This window comes from Danio rerio, chromosome 10, assembly GCF_049306965.1.
Source record: "Danio rerio strain Tuebingen ecotype United States chromosome 10, GRCz12tu, whole genome shotgun sequence".
NCBI lineage: Eukaryota > Metazoa > Chordata > Actinopteri > Cypriniformes > Danionidae > Danio > Danio rerio.
Genome location: NC_133185.1, coordinates 7,493,942 through 7,510,000, shown reverse-complemented (window position 1 = coordinate 7,510,000; position 16,059 = coordinate 7,493,942). Strand labels below are relative to the sequence as shown.

The 16,059-nt window shown below is 38.9% G+C and overlaps 1 protein-coding gene across 3 annotated transcripts in view; it reads right to left on the bottom strand.

Annotated features, from left to right (window-relative positions):
* The window catches only part of psd3l (pleckstrin and Sec7 domain containing 3, like), a 243,279-nt gene extending 238,495 nt beyond the window's left edge, over positions 1–4,784 (bottom strand). For 2 of the 3 annotated variants that reach the window (XR_012386108.1, XM_068223894.2), the window contains exon 1: positions 4,251–4,784. Coding sequence is in view for 1 of the 3 variants with exons in the window: in XM_068223894.2 (XP_068079995.1) it covers positions 4,251–4,769 (519 nt within the window). In the remaining 2 variants the exon portion in view is untranslated. The remainder of the gene's footprint in view (positions 1–4,250) is intronic. The other variant, XM_073914406.1, reaches the window with a different exon arrangement.
* Between the last annotated feature and the right edge of the window lie 11,275 nt (positions 4,785–16,059).

Here is a 16,059-nt window from a genome sequence, read left to right as displayed (position 1 = left end):
GTCAGGTCATTGGCCCATGAACATTTCCTGCTTGTTATCAAACTATTTCATAACTGTAACAAGAGGTATTTCAATATTAATCGCATGTTAAAACAGCTATCATAACATTATTTATCAATATGTGGACCTTTTTGGATTTTCAGAAGCTATAGAAATTAAAAACAGTAAAACAGGAAATGTGTTGGGACCATTATTACTGTTTACATCCATCAAAATAGTCTATAAATATCAACAAGGTGGCTTTATTAGTTACTGAGCTGATCATACTGATAAAAAAAATCATTTTTACAAGATAGTCAGACTTCTGTCTGCAGCAGAGGAGGATAAGCTTTAAGAATGAAAGAATTCATGTAATATTATAAAGTCATGACAGCATAAAATATATCAATAGAAATAGAAACTATACATAATACATTGATCTGTTTATAAAACATAAATATAAAAAAAGTAAACTAACAACATACCCAAATTTCTGTGTATAGGGGAATTGGGTATGCTAAATTGTCAGTAGTGTGTGTGTGTGAATGAGTGTGTATGGATGTTTCCCAATGTTGCAGCCGAAAGGGCATCCGCTACATAAAACATATGCTGGTTAAGTTGGTGGTTCATTCCGCTGTGGTGACCACAGATAAATAAAGGGACTAAGTCGAAAAGAATTTGAATGAATGAATATATTCAACAATCTTAGTCAGGCTCTAGATTACGTAGCCAGACCAGTCTAAAAAATAATACATTTACTAAATAAATTTCAAACGTTCACAACAAAATTAACATTTACAAAATCCAGTTCGCAAATTCAAAGCACTATTTCTAAATGCACAAATCAAATTTGTAAATTCAAAACATAAATCAAAAACACACAAATCCAATTCCAGAATTCAAAACACCATTTATAAATACACAAAATCAAATTTGTAAATTCAAAACACGATTGAAAAATACAAAAATCTAATTTATACATTTAAAACACGATTCAAAAACGCACAAATCAAATTCAGAAATTCAAAACACCATTCAAAAACACACAAATCAAATTCAGAAATTCAAAACACGATTCAAAAACACACAAATCTAATTCAGAAATTCAAAACACGATTCAAAACCACACACAAATCTAATTTCTAATTTCAAAGGATGATTAAAAAAATACACAAATGCAATTCGTGAGTTTAAAATCTGATTAAAATACACAAATCCAATTCATTAATTCAAAACACGATTCAATCAACCTAAAATAAACCAAATATCAATGTCTAATGATGTTCAAGCTTGATGTTGAGTGGACGTTACTACTATGACGTCTATCAGACGTTGGATTTTGGTTGTCATACCTGACGAATAAATGTCAGTATTTGACGTCAGTATGACATTGGGTTAAGATGTTGGCTCGACGTTGGATTTTGGTCACTTTCTAACACAACCAAAAATGAATCAAACATCAACCTCACTTGACGTCGTTATTTGAAATCAAAATAACGTTGTCCTTAGATGCAGGCGAGACATTGAATTTTGGTCACCTGACACTAACACCTCAATCCAATATTAACGTGTTATGATGTTGTGTGCCTGCTGGCCAATAACTAAATGCACTACAAAATGCTACTTTTACACACATCCACAAATGACAGGGTAATACTTACTACTCTTGCGTACTTATATAAGGGCTACTTTTTACTCATACTTTGAGTAATCTTTACAAAATATACTTTAACTCTACTTGCACTACATTTTTAGGCAAGTAGTGGCACTTTTACTTGAGTTTAATTCTTCTGTACGCTTTCCACCACTGATTCTAATCAAATTTCAACTAAACTATTTTAGTTATACAAAGTTTAACTTATTAATATTAGTCAGTTTGACAGATGACTAGAAAAGTTCCCTTAATTCAACCACACAATTGTAAGCAGCAAAATGATTTAGCGTTTGTTTCTGTAATGTAATCATACACTTACTAGGAAAACCTCGTATGTTAAAACGCACTGTGTTTAAGCAAATTCATTCATTTTCTTGTCGGCTTGGTCCCTTTATTAATCCGGGGTCGCCACAGCGGAATAAACCGCCAACTTTTCCAGCAAGTTTTTACGCAGCGGATGCCCTTTCAGCCGCAACCTATCTCTGGGAAACATTCACACACACATTCACACACACTCATACACTACAGACAATTTAGCCTACCCAATTCACCTGTACCGCATGTCTTTGGACTGTGGGGGAAACCGAAGCTGTTTAAGTAAATCAGAATTTTAAATATGTCTAAGCCTGTATCAGGTCTCACTGAATGCCAAGTACATTAGAAAATGAAATTTCACATCAATGGTCTGACAAAATACAGTTGAAGTCAGAATTATTAGGCCTTTTGAATTATTAGACCCCTTGTTTCATTTTTTCCCCCAAATTTCTGTTGAACTGAGAACACATTTCTAAACATAATAGTTTAATAACTCATTTCTAATAACTGATTTATTTTATCTTTGCCATGATGACATTAAATAATATTTGACTAGATATTTTTCAAGACGCTTCTATACAGCTTCACCAGTTAACTTAACCAGTTAACTACTTTATAAAAGTTATTTAGACTTAAATACACAGTATTTTGGATACCCGGGCTAGGTATTTTACATTGGTTTATTTTCATATTTTTTATATGACGCATGTATAAGTTATAGCTCAAATGAAAGCTCTTGCCGGTGCTCATACGGTTCTAGCATTGTTTTTACTGAATTATATTCACATATCAAACACTTGCCGAATGAATCGCGGTGTTTCCATGGCGCAGAAGTGAAAACAATACATTTATGATCAATAAGCAGCCCCAGATAGCACAGACAGCTGTCATCTCTTACCTTATGCTGTGTGCTTCAGGGCCATTCTCCTCTGTTTTTGAGGTGATGTGCATGAGTAATCCTTTTATATGTCTGACGTGGTCCAAACACAGTGAATTATGTTTGATCAAACAAAAGAATAGTGAAATATGAAAACAATGATCGATCCCTGTGGCTTGTACAGCACCGCTCATCAGTTGGAATACAATAACTTTTGCATATATTATGGTAGAGACTTTTTTTTTCCCTATGATTACAGACATGTGCAGGAACCACCAACATTAATTGCAGCACGCTAGACCAGACAGAACCTAAAAGGTACACTTTCAAATTTGAGTTTATAAAAAAAATACAAAAAGCGCCTCCTTTGTTAGGTGTTTATTATATCACAGACAACATATACAGTTATTTTAAACACTTTCAATGGTGTTTTATGAAAATTCAAAGGGTTTTCTTTAAAATGATACCAAATTTTTGCATTTACACCTCTGACAGTTGAATTTGGAAGCTTTTAAATTTGGGTAGGCAAAATCCAGGCGGAAATCCCAAAACAACTGCAGAGTTTCACTGGTTAAAATGACATTTAAAGGTTTAACTAGGTTAATAAGGTTAACTAGACAGGTTAGGGTAATTAGGCAAGTTACTGTATAATGATGGTTTGTTTTGTAGACTACAGAAAAAAAGAGATAGCTTGAAGGGGCTAATAATTCTATCCCTAAAATGGCTTTTTAAAAAATTAAAAACTGCTTTTATTCCAGCCGAAATAACAAATAAGACTTTCTCCAGAAGAAAGAAATATTATTAGACATACTGTGAAAATTTCCTTGCTCTGTTAAGCATCATTTGGGAAATATATATTTTTTTAAATTCAAAGGGGGGCAAATAATTCTGACTTCAACTGTATATGCTGGATTTAAGCGTGTCCCACTGGTGTAGTTCAAACAGTAGAGACGTTTAGATATTTTGCTTAACGTTTATGTTCTTTCTTTTTACAATATCAATGATTCTTTCTTTTATACGTTCTCATTATATTCACTTTGCCTGTTTTAAAATAAGAATACATGTCCAAAAACATTTCAGCGTCACAGTACAATTCTTCAACATCTAAAGAGGAAGATGAAAATTGGTTCTGGTAAATTTAGTGTGAGGTATGGCATTAAGATATCAGCTGTAATCTGTTCATCTGGGTGGAGAGACAAACAATATCTAACATGCTCAAATCCCTAAGATCCGCTCTTTAAATCAGTCTGAAACATCAATGACAAGACTAGACAAATCTGAGATGATGCTGCCAGCCAGAAGACATGCAAATCAATCACTCCAAATTAAAATATAGTTAAATGTCTACATAAACTTTCCGAAACTACATCAAGTACTCATAAAATCAGAGTAAATGCTGAACTGATATCATAAAAGCACCAATACCTTCACAGGAACTGCAGGTCTAAGCCTGGCCGAAGGCATCATGGCTGTCTGTGTTGCAAAACACTGTGTCTTTGCTGAAGCCTCACCGCCTTTCACATCAGGAAATGATGTCACATCAGCGTTCTCCATGGCAGGTGTCTCCCCGGAGGAGCTGAGATGCAGCCCAGGTGTGTATGTGTCTCCATACAGCTTTGAGGTGCGCTCAATCACAGCAGACAGAAAAGACATCCGTTCAGGTCTCCTGCTTTCGTTTGCTCTGTTTTGAGCACCAGCTTCCTCTTTCTGTTTGGCGCTGTGCACCCAGCTGGTGTTCGGCTGCCGTGGTTTGCTGGGGGCTATGACTGGAATTGCAGGAACCGGTGGAAGAACAAGAGGTTTTGGGCTCAGTTTAGGTTTTATCCCTGGAAACCTGACGGTAGTGTCCGATCCTGCTGCAGGGTGGAGGAAGCTCACTCTAGCAGCTGAAGTGAGCGATGGAGAAGAGCCTCCCTCTGAAGCAGAAGGACTCATCTGGTCCATGATTACAAAATTCCCTTGATGTAAAATCCAATTAGGCAATTCTGCGTCCCATCTAGTGTTGGCTATGACAGCTGTCCTAATTTTGATTCTCAGTGCAGAGATCCAGTCTTCTTTGACCAGCACGGTTATCCAATACTACAGCGTTGTAAGTGTCAATACAACTATTCTTGATATTCTAATATTGCAGAGCACCTCCTTGAATAAATTGGTATAGCTGAGCCCTGGTAGAGGCTATCTTGTTCTCCGAATGGTAAAACAGTGGGTCCCGTCTTTCTGTAGACTGGTAGGAGACTGGCACTGATGGACCCTGGAGAGTGACTGAACTGGATGCAGAGGAAGGAAGTCTTACCATGATGATGATCTCCCATTTCCTGTATGAGAGGCTAATCTTTGGAATTTGGGGGCTTTGAAAAGCTCAAATTTCCCAAAACAGAAATCCCAGGATCAATGGGGTCATGGTGGTAGTGGTCCACTCAAAGTAATGGTTGGTTCACCCCAACTGTATTTACTGTACTCAAGCAGCATTGTCTCCACTTCAGTCAGCATATAGTTTACAGTTTTTTTTCTAACTGCTAACACACAAAATATTTTCTTGTCACACGATTTCTGAAACCTCTCGCTCAAAATGCAAAAATACACCTCAAATCTCCAAAACCATGAGCTACACTGCAAAAAATGCTTTTCTTGCTTAGATTTTTTGTCTTGTTTCTAGTCTAAATATCTAAAATTTCTTATATCAAGAAGCATTTTTTAGACAAGCAAAACATATTGTCTTGTTTTGAGAAATAATATGCCAGTATTAAGTCAGTTTTTCCTTAAAACAAGCAAAATAATTTGCCAATGGGGTAAGCAAATTAATCTTGTTTTTTCTTTTGACATAAGATTATTTTGCTTACCCCATTGGCAGATTATTTTGCCGACTTAATATTGGCATAATATTTCTCAAAACAAGACTATATGTTTTGCTTGTTAAGAAAATTCTTCTTGATTTAGGAACTTTTAGATATTTGGACTAGAAACAAGACAAAAAATCTAAGTAAGAAAAGCATTTTTGGCAGTGTATTTCTCAGCCTTGAACTCAATTTTCAAATGCATACATTTTTTTCAAAAATCTACACACAATTCTCTACCTAAAACACAAAACTCTAATAGGAATCCACTTGCTTTCCTTTTCCAAACACAACCAATCAAAATGCTACACTTATTCACAAGATCGCACACATACACTCTTCAAATGTGGAAACTAATTTCTTAACTGATCACTAACCAATCACTGCTTTAGTCTAGAATAGGCCAAAATTGAGGGGACTTGGCTTTTCACCCATCCACAATTTGTAGTTTTCTATCTACCCCATATTCTTCTTTTATAATCCTAAATTCCTCTAAAAAAGAATAGACACATTTTTTCTGAGCCTATAGCGCTGTAAAGTGTATGATGATGCCCACATGACATCTTTCTAGACATTGGACGCTTGTCCATGAATGTTCATTCATTCATTTTATTGTTGGCTTAGTCCCTTTATTATTCTGGGGTCGCCACTGCGGAATGGACCACCAACTTATCCAGCGCGTTTTTACGCAGCGAATGCCCTTCTAGCCGCAACCCATCTCTGGAAAACACCCACACACACTCATTTACACACACACACTCATACACTACGGACAATTTAGCCTACCCAATTCACCTGTACCGCATGTCTTTGGACTGTGGGGGAAACCGAAGCACCCGGAGGAAACCCACGCAAACGCAGGGAGAACATGCAAACTCCACACAGAAAAGCCAACTGAGCCCAGGTTCGAATCAGCGACCTAGCGACCTTCCTGCTGTGAGGCGACAGCACTACCTACTGCGCCACTGCCTCGCCAACGATGACAATTTACTTTAAAAAACAACAACAAAAAACTCATATGACTTAACATCTTAAAAGCATCCTCAGACAGTAATTTAATGTCTTCTAGGCAGTAGTTAAAGGTACATTCCTTGCTAGGGTCACTGTGGAGTCACAAAGCCTGTAACCAGAGAAACCCCTATATTTGGAACAAGCAAACACACGAACATAAAGTAGGTACAGCTTTGTGGTAAGGCTGTCGTAAAAGGCTTTTGTGCACTGTGTTTACAAGAAGCAGAAGAAGATTGCCTCAGCCTGTGAAGTACTTTGATAAAGCTACATTATGTAGGAACACGGTTAAACCTGCAGGAACATCTGAGAAACAACTAATATAGTTTAATTGCAACATATAAAGTAGATTTGCAGCAGATATCGGCTTTTAAAACAGCTGCATCGTGCATGACATTTACCGCATGATAGCTGTGCAACAGGTTAAGACTGAACCCACTTGAACATGTTCTTCACAGTCAGAGATTAAAGCCTGATTTATACTTCTGCGTCAGGTGACCGGCGTAACCCACGGCGCAGGCAACGCGCGTGGCTGTGCATTTATACTTCTGCGCGCTGTCTCTGTCGGTCTGCATTAACACTTCCGAAACGCTAGTGGGCAGTGAGGTGTTAATGTTCCTCTGTGTCGAGTTTCTTCTCTGCTTTTTTGCTTTTCCTGAACACTTCCGGGATGTACAAGTGGCTCAAACTCGCTCATTTTGAGGCAGGAACCGGCGGATGTGCAACAACTTTAACTATGAGGTAAACACAAAACAAAACTTTCCATCCGGAGCTCCTTCATGGGACTCCACACTTGTAAACAATCGCTCGCGCCATTCGCGCGGCTCTCGGTCCCGCCCAGACTCGTCAGCGCTACCAAGCCGACCAATCACAGAGCTTACGCTACGCGTCGTTGCGACGTGTAGTTACATTTTTTGAGAGGTGCACGTCAGTGACGGCGATGGCCACGGCGAAGGGCTATGCGTCAGCGCCGTAGCATACGCCGACGTTTGACGCAGAAGTATAAATCAGCCTTAAAGCCTGATTTATACTTCTGCGTCAAGTGACCGGCGTAACCCACGGCGCAGGCAACGCGCGTGGCTGTGCATTTATACTTCTGCGCGCTGTCTCTGCCGGTCTGCATTAACACTTCCGAAACGCTAGTTGGCAGTGAGGTGTAAATGTTCCTCTGTGTCAAGTTTCTTCGCTACTTTTTTGCATTTCCTGAACACTTCCGGGATGTACAAGTGGCTCAAACTCGCTCATTTTGAGGCAGGAACCGGCGGACGTGCAACAACTTTAACTATGAGGTAAACACAAAACAAAACTTTCCATCCGGAGCTCCTTCACGGGACTCCACACTTGTAAACAATCGCTCGCGCGGCGTCGCGCCATTCGCGCGCCTCTAGGTCCCGCCCAGACTCGTCAGCGCTACCAAGCCGACCAATCACAGAGCTTATGCTACGCGTCGTTGCGACGTGTAGTTACATTTTTTGAGAGGTGCACGTCAGTGACGGCGATGGCCACGGCGAAGGGCTATGCGTCAGCGCCGTAGCATACGCCGGTGTTTGACGCAGAAGTATAAATCAGGCTTAAGCCAGAACTAATATCCTCACTATCCAGTTGATGTAAAAAAAAATGTAATAAAGAACAATTGAACTAACTGACGATTTTTTTAATTAAAGGGATAGTTTACCCAAAATGAAAAATTACTCAAATTTAGTCAAGTTCCTTTCCTCTGTTGAACACAAAAGAAGATATTTTAAAGAAAGCTGAAAACCTGTAACCATCGGCTATAAATACAAATAGTATGGAGAAAGTCAATGGTTACAGTTTCCAGCTTGCTATAAAATATTTTGGTTTGTGTTCAACAGAAGAAAGTCTAACACGTTTGGAACAAGGGAAGGCTTAGTTGACTATTTTTAATTTTGGGTGCTAAAAAATAACTAACCTCATGTTACAACACTCTCCCCACCCAGTCTCCCATATTTGTTGACGGAATTATTTTCTTTCTTACAGAAACGCTTTCTTTTATCTCTGCTATTTGCAGATGTAAAATAAACCCAATGAAATGATTTTGTTACAGCCACAACATCCTTTTGTGTGTAGGCTTTGCATAAAGTGTTGTGCTCCACCTTGCTCTTTCTCTCTCCCCCCAACTCTCAGGTTAATTAGCTCCCAGCTGCTAATCGTTGTCAACCTGCTTGAGTCGGAGTGCTTTGGCTTTAAAAACTGGCTTCTGAAGCTAGTGAGCTGAGGAACACTTCTCCCCAGCTCTTAAGTGCGTCGGTCGGTCGGTCGGTCGGTCGGTCGGTCGGTCGGTCGGTCGGTCGGTCGGTCGGTCGGTCGGTCGGTCGGTCGGTCGGTCGGTCGGTCGGTCGGTCGGTCGGTCGGTCGGTCGGTCGGTCGGTCGGTCGGTCGGTCGGTCGGTCGGTCGGTCGGTCGGTCGGTCGGTCGGTCGTATTGGTAAATTATAGTTGTATTGTGTGTTGATATTGTTCACAAGTGTTTGCAGTAGTTTGATTTTGCAGTAACTGGATTATTCTCTAATGCCAAATTAACTTTATTGTGCTTGCATTTCTACCTATTTTGTGTACTTCCAAGTGTGCCTAAATAGTGAGTGCCATGTTTTATTTTGTATATGCTTTTGCCTGTTTATGGTTGAGAGGGGAAGCTCAGGGAAGTTTGTGTTGTTGATTTTTTTTTTCATCATTGATTTTGCATTTAGGTTAGCTAGTCCTCTAAACTTGAGTTAGCTGTTTTTAGTTTGTTTTAGGCTATACTCACTCCGCTTTGACCTAGTTTCTGTTAAATCTCTATATTTGTATTAAATAAATTCTTATGATTATTATTATTTTTATTTTTTTTACTTTGTTTACTCTTCACTCTGGGGCTGAGGGTTGATTGTGTGTTGTCCACGGTTTTCTTTTATTTATTTATTTTTATTAGTTCTAATTCAATGTTACTAAATTTTGGTATTCTTTGTTACACCTTTTCAGCAAAAACCCCAAGACTTAATAAGGTCATAACAATATTATCTATCTATCTATCTATCTATCTATCTATCTATCTTGTATTTTTAATAGGACAAAAATAGTTATGTTCTAAACGTATAGTGCAAGCACCAATTGAATAACTGTGGCCCCACCTTGGCATCTGCCTTTAAAAATTCCTAGATCCGCCACTGAATCTAACATATACAGAGCATGAGTGTAAATGTCAGATCAAATTCACCCCCATACTGAGCTCAAACAAGAGAACAGTAACTGCAGCACCACAACACATTCAATGCAATCGACTTCATGCAAAACATCTGAAGGACAAATACAAACCCAACAGAAATGCAAAGCCCTAGACATTTGAAAATCCAATATTTAGGGAACGAAAAGGCAAAGCATTTGATCAAAGTAACCATACCTGCATTCTCCTGCCGAGTACAAAACTTTCTGTACAGGGTCAGCTGAGACTCCTCTGTCCGCTAAGACGTCTGATCCAACCTAAAACAGGAAATATTGTAAGACTATTACATCTGACTATTTGCTGTTTTCCTCCCAGTGATGAGAAAGCATTCTGTCTGTCCTTCCATGTTAAATCGTTTAACACTTCATAATGTTTGCGCATCAGGCACTGTGCTCATGTATGAGAGATTCAAGATGAATGCCTGGCTCAAGCCTATATTTGCATATGTTCTTATCTGCAAACTCTGAAATTGAACATCTGCTTTTAGTATAGCACCTGAACATGTGTTGTACTCTTCTTCACTACGCAGTCCTCAAGTTAGTTAAAAGGGAAACAGCACTGTTATTCAAAATAGCATCAATTATGAGCTCGGTTACAACAGATCCATTCATTTCAGAAAACGAGGACGTTTCACTTTAGAAATTAACCTGCTACTGATATGAGGCCAAAGATTATTTGAGGAACATATTGTCTCTTAATAAAGAAATGGGTCAAACCGTGATTGAGCTGAAAAGAGTCTCATTGCGTGAACTAGTTCTGTAGTGATGAGAGATTTGCATAATGCACGTCATCTCATGTACACCTAATTCCAGATAGGACAGAGCTGACTTGCAAATGCTCAGAGTTTCTCTGATGACACAAAGAGCCGCTGAGTCTGAAAGTTCACAGTATGTCACTCCAGTGCCAGTTTAATACTGTTTGCAGACAAAAATAAGAAGAGAACTGTTTTCGTTCATTCATTTTCTTGTTGGCTTAGTCCTTTTATTAATTCGGGGTCGCCACAGCGGAATGAACCGCCAACTTATCCAGCACATTTTTTTACGCAGTTGATGCCCTTCCAGTCGCAACCCATCTCTGGGAAACATCCACACACACATTCTCACACACATGCTCGTACACTACGGACAATTTAGTCTACCCAATTCACCTGTGCTGCATGTCTTTGGGCTGAGGGGGAAACCAGAGCACCCGGAGGAAACCCACGCGAACGTAGGGAGAACAAGTAAACTACACACAGAAACGCCAACTGAGCCGAGGCTCGAACCAGCGACCTTCTTGTTATGAGGCGACAGCACTACCTACTGCGCCACTGCTGCGCCTCAGAACAGTTATTCTTAGTATAATTCAGGAGCGTTGCTAGACCCCATTTACTAGAGCACGTGCCACAGTAAAAATCGTATATACTTATATATAAAGTATATACATATATGTGCGCGGCGAAATAGTTGGCGATTCATTCCGTCATGGCGACCCCCAATATATAAGGAACTAAGCCCTTATATATATACCCTGATATACACATACTTACACACACACACATATACATATACTCACACACACACACACACACACACACACACACACACACACACACATACACACATATACATACACACATACATATATATATATATATATATATATATATATATATATGTATGTGTGGATGTATATGTGTATGTATGTGTGTGTGTGTGTGTGTGTGTGTGTGTGTGTGTGTGTATATATATATATACATACATATATATGTGTGTGTGTGTGTGTGTGTGTGCATATGTGTATGTATATGTATATATATATATATATATATATATATATATATATATATATATATATATATATATATATATATATATATATATATAATTTTTTTATTATTATTATTTCCATTTTAATTATTTATGTTATTTAGAGGGGGTGCTGTGCCCAGAGCTTTATGTTTAGCAGTGCCCCTGGTATAATTCATTCATTTATTCATTTATTTTCCTAGGCACAGCAAGAAAGTCATTGGTTCAAGTCCTGGCTGGGTCAGTTGGCGTTTCTGTGAGGAGTTTGCATGTTCTCCCCATAATCGTGTGGGTTTCCTCCAGTTTCCCCCACAGTCCAAAAACATGCAGTACAGGTGAACTGAATAAGCTAAATTGCCTGTAGTGTGTGATTGCGAGAGTGAATGGGTGTTTTCCAGTGCTGGGTTGCGGCTAGAAGGACATCTGCTGTGTAAAACATATATGCTGGAATAGTTTGCTGTTCATTCCACTGTGGCGATCTCTGTTAAATAAAGAGACTTAACTGAAGAAAAATGAATGAATGAATGATTGAATGAGACCAAAGAATACTGTAGATGTCAGTGGCTGCTGCTTTCCAGCAAACAACAAAAAGAAAGAAACCCAAACAGGTTTGGAATAAGTGGAGGAAGAGAAAAGGATGACAACCACTGTCAACAAATAGTTCAAAGCCTGCAAACGTGAATCCAACAAGTGCAGAATAAATCTTAAAAACTAGATTGGCATTGGCTCCACCCCGAGGCCAGACACTGATTGCTGGCTTGTTATGACACTGCCTTATATGTGCCACAGCACTTTTATGAACAGCAGAAATGTCTTTTATAACCACACAACATTATTTTGACCTGTGATGAATAAGGAGTCTAATGTGCATATTCTGATAAAGACAAAACACTCACTATTTCAAACACAAATCTGGACACAAATACAAGCCATCATTCATTGAGCGTTTCAGAGACAGCTGAGTCTGACATTGAAGTCTCTCAGATCACACACAGTGGAGCCATTCAGTCACTAAGCTACTGCTGTCTTTTCCAGTCGCTCAGAGATCTAAGGCGGTTAGTTAAATCAACAGCTTTGACCTTCTTTTCCTTTTGGTTGAACTTAATAATGTAGTTCACTGCTCTGTTATGGGTTCATGACATCTGGTCATATGTACACTTCCACAGGGAGAGGCAAAATTTTTGATATATGCCGTTGGGTTATGTGCAGAGCCGGAGTGGGACTCCTTTTCAGCCCTGGAGTTTCAAGCCTTAGACCAGCCCACCTCAGTTCAAGACTGAGTATTACAATACCGTCATTTCCAATTTAGTTTCTAATGACACTATCACGTCTTTTTCAAGGACACAGCTGCTTTAGAACTTCAAATGTTTTTCATAAATATGAGACATTAAAGGGTAGATAAATCTCCAACTCTATTCTTTAAAACATCACATTGTCCTTTTCTGCATTATCTGAATATATATTTCGTGCAAAATTCTTTATGGATATTCAGTCATTTGTAACGGTGGTCACACTGAAAAACAAATAAAAATGTACACCTATATAAGTAACCCAAACAGTATTGTATGTCTTAACACTCATTCATTCATTCATTTATTCATTTTCTTTTCGGCTTAGTCCCATTATTAATCCGGGGTCGCCACAGCGGAATGAACCGCCTACTTATCCAGCACGTTTTTTTACGCAGCGGATGCCTTTCCAGCTGCAACCCATCCCTGAGAAACATTCATGCACAATCATTCACACACACACTCATCCCGACAATTTAGCCTACCCAATTTACCTGTACTGCATGTCTTTGGACTGTGGGGGAAATCGGAGCACCCGGAGGAAACCCACGCGTACGCAGGGAGAACATGCAAACTCCACACAGAAAAGTGAATTGAGCCGAGGTTTGACCCAGCGACCTTCTTGCTGTGAGGCGACAGCACTACCTACTGCGCCACTGCGTCGCCCTTGTTCAATTATAATGATTAAAATATATTTTTTGTTAAATAATTTTGTGGCTAAAAAGTATCATTTCAGGCACCATTTTGACACCAGTACCGTTTTAAAAGTATCGGTTTAGCACCGGTATCGAAATAACCCCAAACGATACCCAACCCTAGTAAGCACAGGGGCAAACAAATGTAAACAAGCAAATACAGATTCATAGTCAAAATAACAGGCGAGTGGTCAGAAGGCAGGCAGCAGACAGGGATAAACAATAAAACAAGCAAAACAAAGAAAGGGTCAATACCAGCAAGACAAGGCACAGAAACCACATTGTAATGTCACATAAACGTATAACAAGCCTCAGCCCTGTTGTAATCAGTACTTGAGCAGCGTCAGCTGTTTGTTTGAAATCAGTCAGAATCAGGAACCGGTTGTGTGTGTGTGTGTGTGTGTGTGTATGTGTGGTGCATGACTGGCTCTTGTAGTCCATTCACCAGCAAATTTGTAGTCCTATGTGATCTGGGTGTTAACCAGCAATCTGCACAGGCTGGATCGCTGTTGATCGTGACACTATTTGTTTTGAATTGTGTGTATTTACACACACACTAACACGACTATGTTCCCTTTTTTGTGTTTACTTTGACAATTTGCAATTTGTCAAGTGTTATATCTCCCATTTGGATTGCACCATGAGTTTGGTTTGTCTTGAATTCAGTGTTTGGGGGTCATCTGCCATCTCTAGACACTGAATTCAATCCATAGTACACTGTGAAGACAGCGAAGCATGGTGGTACAAGCATCATGATATGGGGATGCTTCTCCTTTGACAGTGCTGGGCTTGTTTATCACCACAGGAATTACGCATTAATTTAAATTAAACACCAGAATACTTAAAGAGGTCATGTGTTGCCTTTGGCCGAAGAGGAAATGCCCTTGAAATGAGTGTTTTAACAAGACAACGACTACAAACACAGACATACACAAGCAGCATCTTGGTTCCAGACCAACAAGATAAGTATTGTAGAGCGGCCAGCCCAGTCCCTGGATCTTAACTAAAAAGAAAACCTGTGGGCTGACATAAAAAATGTAGCAAAATCAAGAAATATAGAAGGATTGTGATGTGTAGAACTTTTTCAAAAGTACCAGAAGTTGGTTCTCTATGCAACACAGATGCGAAGCAGGTCTCATAGACCATGGTTATGCAACTTACTATTAGTTCAGTAATTCACAAGAAAGATAAATCTTTAACCATTTTTTTTAGATGATATAATAAAAATTAGCAAGAAATTGGCACTGCCATTATCTTAAACATAGTATTGTTCACTTTCTGTTAAGTAATAATTCCCAAATTGCATACTTATGCACTATTCTACGCCATTTTGTAGTATAAATAGTGTAAGTAGTGCGTTCACACTGAAAATTCTAAATAGTAAGCTCACTTTAATTACCTGGATGATGCACTCATTCAACCGTTAAAAGGAAGTATGGAATGTTGGACACTTCACGCACTCAACGACCACAGTTTTGCTCGCGTAGCGAAGGGGCAGAGCTTTCGGGCGCACATGTTGGATTACTTTATTTATTTTGGATTATAAAAGCTAAATTCTCCTACGAGATTGATTCAAGAGTTCACACTTAGCCTATGACTTCCAAAAAGCTTGTTTGGTGTACTGTTTGATGGAAATCAAAGGTTAGCAGACATTTTCAAAATAACTTCTGTGCTCAACAGAAAAAAAGAAACTCAGCACATTTGTGACAGGTGAAGGGTAAGTAAATGATGACAGTATTTTCAGTTTTGGGTGAAATATCCCTTTAAGATCTGCGAATCGCTCCCTTCCATAAGCCAACTCTGCTCTGATTGGTCAGCTCTCCAAGCAGTTTTGACTGGTCTTTCTGTATCTATGTACAGTTTGTTCCAAAACACCCATTCGAGGGTGTTTTAATTTCATAGACAGACGGGATTGTCCAAAGAAGTTACTTTAATCATGCTGAAGTGGTTGGGTAAAGCAGGCAAAATAGTAAAAAAATAAAAATAAAAACTTTTAAAACTTTTTTTAAACTGCTTTTTACAAAGCAATTCAGAGCTGATTCTCTTATTGAGAGACAATATCTTTATAAATCATGCACTTTTTAGATTAGCATTAAAGGTTACCTGCATTCATTGCAAATGAGATATTTTTATAAAACAGATGACCTGCTCTTTAAACCATGATCACTACTAGCCAAACTCCAGTCATGACACTTTGATGTAGTTGAGTTTCCAGAGACTCTGTGCTGTCCAATCACTGCGAATTTCTGAACTCTACAAAGGTGATTATCTGTGCTATCTGTCCCTCACTGTCTCTTCAGCCAACTGAGCTTGCTGCACAAATCAGCCATCAGCTCATGCAATACCTCTTCACTTCCAACCCTGCTGACATCAAAGGGCCAAGTACGTAAACCATCACGGAT